Raw genomic sequence first — 5,479 nt, 5'->3', positions numbered from 1 at the left:
ATATAAAATATTTATAAATTGTTTGAAATGAAATTTAAACCATTAACTCATGATTAACCATTAAAGTTCTTACCGCTTAAACTACTTCAACCTTTTGATATAATATAATGCTAATATACACACACACACACACACTCACTCACACGCACTTTTCAAAGTTAATATTTTTGTTTAAAATAATATTTTAACCATTAAATATGATTTTCTACAAAATTAAAAATTTATAAGATTTTAATAACATTTGAACTTGTATTATTAAATATTTTTATAAGACTTGTAATATTACTTGATAACTTATAAATATTATAAAATGTATTATAATTTATAAAGTCCATACTAGATTTTGCATGAGTCTAGATCCGGGCTTGGGTTGGTTTCGAGCTGGATTCTGAATTATTTTTTTATAGGACCTAAAATGACCCTCTATAAGCCGGTTTAGGTCTAGGCTAAATCTGACACAAATCCGATGAAGCCCATGCCCGATTCAGGATTGGTTCGACCTTGAACCGACCCATGGCCAGTTGGCCACCTCTCATTGGGATGATTTAGGGTAGACGTGGGAATTTTTGAAATTGCACAAAATTAGACACAAAACTACGAAAGTAGATGATCATTAGTGTTTAGCTTTAACATATTTTAGGTTATTAGTGAGTTTACCAGTTTAGGTTTTTCCAAAATCCTTTTTTTTTTTAAGTCATACACCATAATGAGTAGTGCCTAGATGATCATTTAACAAAAAATAAGATCAAACGTATCAAAAATAAATACTTAGACGATCAAAATTACTCAATTTTAAAAATAAAGATCGTGTCAACATCATTATATTCGAAGGATTAAAAATGATATTAACAGACTTTTTTTTTTCTAAATCATGAGATTTCCTGAACAGACTCTTAACTGTAGGAAACACTTTTTAATTCGTATTATACTCAGACTAATTTTCGTTTACACTAGACTGACATTAATTAAATGACAAATGCTGGCCAGATTAATATTTTCATACAAGAAGAGATTTAAACTCCAACCTTTTTCAAGGGACAAAAGTGCACGGACATTCATGCTAATCAAGCTGATTATATTAACCGACTTTTAATAATAACCCAATATTCGTTGCCAGAAACCAGTAAAGCTGACAGGCATAAATTATGTATTAATTATTAGAACAAAATATTAGTGATGGTCACTCCGGGAAGGTGTTGTCACTACACAAATTGTTTGGTATGTTCAATACAAAAGACAACCTAAACGGCTGCTGCTGCTGCTGCATTGTTACTAAAGATAGGTGTGCCTGTGGTTCAAATAAATATTGGACTGACTCTGTACACAAAACCCAAAAAAAAAAAAAAAAAAAAAAAAAAAAACAACTCTAGCTACACACCAAATGTTACAACAAAACAGAGTAGCAGCCAAATGCCAATACATGTAACAAGAGAGCAACAACAATGTTTCCCATCACCTCATAAGGATTAACTCGCAACCCGGCCGCGTTGTTATTTATCTGCCCTGCATCGACGACTTCACTTCTGCCCGATCTCGTGGTCGTGGAAACATTTACTGATGTTGAACCTACAGAAATGAAGTTGGAACAGATGAGGGCCGAGGCCCAAGTTGATAGTTGGATTGCATGTTTATGTTTATAAATTGCTCCACCCCCCCTCCCCCCTCATGTGCATAGTCTCTTTTTATCGGGTGAAGCAGAAATTTAAACCCATGACCTTGGCATGGGGTTGGATCTGATACCAAATTAAAGAATGCGCTCCATTTCAACTAAAAACATAAGCTGATAGTTGGATTGCACATTTATGTTTTCAACAATGAATGCATAGTGTTCTAAGAAGCCGACACACAACTTACAGTCATAATTTGTCCACCCAATCCGTTGGTTTGCCAAATCATAAACAACGATTTTGTCTTTCAGGACAAGATCTGCAGAAATAAGAGCAATTACATTAGCAATGGGCGAAGATTTGAACACGTAAAACTACATACGCATTCGATGATATTACCTCCTAAAATGGTAATCCCTTGGCCTTGAAGTTTCTGAAACCCAATGCACCACACTGCAGCTCCGCCCTATACAGCACACGCATTGCACGGTTAAGCACTACATTATCCACTTAACAAAACAGCATAGCAAGTGGCTTAAAGCTTTAAAATCTAAGAACAGATACTACATTGTAACAAAGTCAGTAGTACTCAAAAAAAAAAAAGCTTTAAAATGTAAGGGTTCGTGTTAGCTGGCACACCACCCTTGTGATTAAACATTGCTACTTAAATCAGATATACAGACGATTCAGATGCAAATTACGTGGCAGATAGGTATTTTCAAACCGATATATGAGATCTTAACTTACAATGGAGTTTTGTAGTAAAAGGTAGTCTTCAGGCTTTAACATCATTGATGCACCACCCGCAAAATTCAAACTAACAGTGGGAAATATATCGGAGACGCTGGACAGAAGATAGAACCGAGGTCAGATATTAAAGACGTAGAAGAGAAAGGCGGTCTAGTAGATGCAAGATAAATGTCGAGTGGAACCTGGAGGTCGTTAAGTAGCATTGGGTTCCCTTGGCAACGAGAGGACGTGTAGATGCTGAAACGGCCTGGGTTATCTGCACTTACAAGAGGACCGTAAGTTTCAAGGCATATTTGTATACCCCGGACAATAAGTAATGCATAATTTGCTAAATAAATGAATGTCGTCTCCACCAGTAATAACTTACTGCATTTACAAAAGGGTCATAAGCCTCCTCTGCAAGGTATGCCAAAGTTGTTCCAGAATCTATTATCGTCCCTCTGTTGCTTGATGTTGCAAATACTTGCGAGCTAATCGGCAAAGGCTGCCCGTTAATAGAAATGCTCTGCAAATTCAAATTGTAATGCATCCTGATGCAAAGGATAACCATGTCAGAAGGGTGAAATGAGTTGATACTGAAAGAACGAGTTTTTTCCACTTTTTGGTCCCTAGACTGTGACCAACTGACCATTCCGACATTTGGTCCCCTGACCTAATTTTCGGTCACGGTGACTTATCTTAAAAGGCAAAATTGTTATTTTTCATTACTTTTTTTCCTTAAACTTCTTAGGAAGGAGACCAGAAATGACAATTTTGCCCTTCAAGATAAGTCACTTGCCTAAAAATGCTAAAATTTGGTCACCAATGACCGGAAGTTAGGTCAGAGGGACCAAATGCGGCAAGGATTTAAAAGTCGTGGAACCAAATTTTAAAATATTAATAGTTAGGGACCAACTGTGGAAGTAGTCCCATAATCACGGGACCAAAAGTGCAAAAAACTCCTTAAAGAACTAATACAAAAACTTCAGATAACTATGATAGGACATATATTGATATGATGCCAAATAAATCTTTCAGACACAAAGTGCTCATAATCAAAATGTAGAAACTGGAAAATGCAAAAAACTGTACCCAGAGATTACAGTACAAATCAATTGCAATTGAAACATGCTGAAAAAGAATAATCTTTTAAACTCTCATAGAAGACATTAACACAAATGGAATCTTAGTTGGAGAGGATTGGCAGTTTGAAAGGTAGAGCGTTTTCATTCAAGACTGGAATAAAAAAACATACTGTGATGGGACAAGTGGAGTGTAAACTATACTGGGCTCCACGATCTGACCTAGTACCAATATGCCACCCCCGCCATTGCTGCCTTTCAGGCAATGGGAGAACACATTTGGCGTTGCTCCTTGTGATGAAAGCTGCGAGATTACAGACATACTCTGCTGGCCAAATCCGAAGATTCCATCAACTGCCCTGTCGGGCTTAGTTAAATCCCCAGTCTGAGACGTGCTACATCTGTCAGGCCACAAAAACCGTAACACATCAGCTGAAGAATTGCACATAAAATTACATACTACACCCAATTCCTTTCCACTTCGATCATAACTCACCCAAAAACAACTTGAGACGACGTGTTTGAGTTCATAGAAATCCCCACAACCGTAGTAAAATGGATAAAGTCTGCTACATAATACCCCGATGTCCCACTACCATCCCCATACTGGAACGTGTAACTACATTGATTCTGAGTAGAGCACCCCGAGTCGGAAGATTGTTCTCCAAGCGCACACCTCTGGTCTGAACACGATATCACCGAAGCTGTAGGTGAATTCGATGGGTCAAAGAACTCAAGCGGGATCTGTAAAAAACAACAAATTGAGTGTGCTAATTCCACAAACACATTACAACATTCTCAACAGTAAAACGTCAAGTTTGAAACGAAGCAGCCATTACCTGAAGTCCACTCGACGTTGGGCAGCCATTGCAAGACGTACAACTCACCCACAAGACATCGCTTCCAGTATCAATCTGTACATAGAATTCTTTCGGTGGAGAACCCAACTGAACCCTAGTAAAGTAAAGCCTGAACCATATTCATAAGAGCTAAGAAATCAGTAATGATTGTTTAAAACTCAACAGATCAATCAACTATTCATATTCCTAGTACAATCACAACAGGACAAGATCCAATCCAAAACCAACTCATTAACAGAGACAAAATCACTGAGAATTAAGAAATACTGATAATTTCAACAATTGATAATTTGGCATTCAACATAAGTTTGAAAAGTATAGAAATACAATCAAGTTAAAGATTCATGAACCGAAATCTTCCACTAAAGACGCAAAGATTTTATCTTTCACTCAATTATATGAGAATTTTGAATCTGGTATTTCTTGAATAGATACAAAGAAGAAATCAGAGAGAATTTCTAGGGATTACCCAACGAGAAAGGGATTGTAAGTGCCTTCGACGGGGAAATCAACGACGCCGGAGGACTGCAAGATTCGGCCGTGGCGGACTCGGTCTCGCTCTCTGAGTTGACTCATCTCAACTCCGTGACTCGTCGGAAACGCCCTCTCGAGAGCGAAACTCAGCGTCCCTTCGCCGTATAAAGCCGCCGCCGCCGCCGACATTAACACGCCGGAAATTACCACGGCCACCAAATATCTTGCCGGCAGCATTCTTATCCACAACTCTGGCTGCCTCTATCTATCTATCTATCTGGTTTTTCGTGTCTTTTTTGTACAAACTACTTCACCGACGGGTTAAACAGTTTTTATCTTTCTATTTATATGTATCTATAGATTTTGATTTTTGATATATATATACTATACATGTGTATTATGTGTATAAATTCGAGTATATGACAAAGGGAAATATATATACACACAATATCTGAGAATCTTCAAAAGAGGAGGAGATCGAGGGAATGCATCTTCTAGAGAGAGAAACGTCGGCCAGACAACAGCAGTTTCAAATTTGTTGGCTTACGTTTACGTGAGTCTATATATATATGCTTGTAATTACCGTCAACTATATATATACTCAGTAGTTACACACTTATACTCCCCAACAATTTACCTACATTGTTTACCATTTAAATTGTAAACATTTAGTATATAAATTATGAACAGTTAATATCTAAATTATATATTTTCGACTCGGGTTCAT

The 5,479-nt window shown here is 37.3% G+C and overlaps 1 protein-coding gene across 1 annotated transcript; it reads right to left on the bottom strand.

Moving 5' to 3' along the window:
- Positions 1-1,130: 1,130 nt before the first annotated feature.
- LOC116025890 (aspartic proteinase-like protein 2) lies at positions 1,131-5,279 on the bottom strand. Its single transcript, XM_031267265.1, has 10 exons — positions 4,748-5,279; positions 4,258-4,387; positions 3,915-4,162; positions 3,592-3,819; positions 2,725-2,887; positions 2,540-2,613; positions 2,355-2,451; positions 2,007-2,073; positions 1,855-1,926; positions 1,131-1,566 (listed from the first exon to the last, which is right to left on the bottom strand). The coding sequence occupies exons 1-10, from the start codon at positions 4,987-4,989 to the stop codon at positions 1,385-1,387; spliced, it is 1,503 nt and encodes a 500-aa protein (XP_031123125.1). The 5' UTR covers positions 4,990-5,279; the 3' UTR covers positions 1,131-1,384.
- Between the last annotated feature and the right edge of the window lie 200 nt (positions 5,280-5,479).

Source organism: Ipomoea triloba, chromosome 7 (assembly GCF_003576645.1).
Source record: "Ipomoea triloba cultivar NCNSP0323 chromosome 7, ASM357664v1".
Classification (NCBI taxonomy): domain Eukaryota; kingdom Viridiplantae; phylum Streptophyta; class Magnoliopsida; order Solanales; family Convolvulaceae; genus Ipomoea; species Ipomoea triloba.
Note: the sequence above shows the minus strand (reverse complement) of the source record. Positions and strands in the feature narration are given on the sequence as shown.

Excerpts from the sequence above, each read along its gene's own strand:
- LOC116025890 (XM_031267265.1), bottom strand. The coding sequence starts at position 4,989 with ATGCTGCCGGCAAGATATTTGGTGGCCGTGGTAATTTCCGGCGTGTTA. Across the intron at positions 4,163-4,257 it reads CAACGTCGAGTGGACTTCAG|ATCCCGCTTGAGTTCTTTGA; the intron begins GTAATGGCTGCT and ends TGTTTTTTACAG. Across the intron at positions 2,614-2,724 it reads ATGACCCTTTTGTAAATGCA|ATAACCCAGGCCGTTTCAGC; the intron begins GTAAGTTATTAC and ends TTGTAAGTGCAG.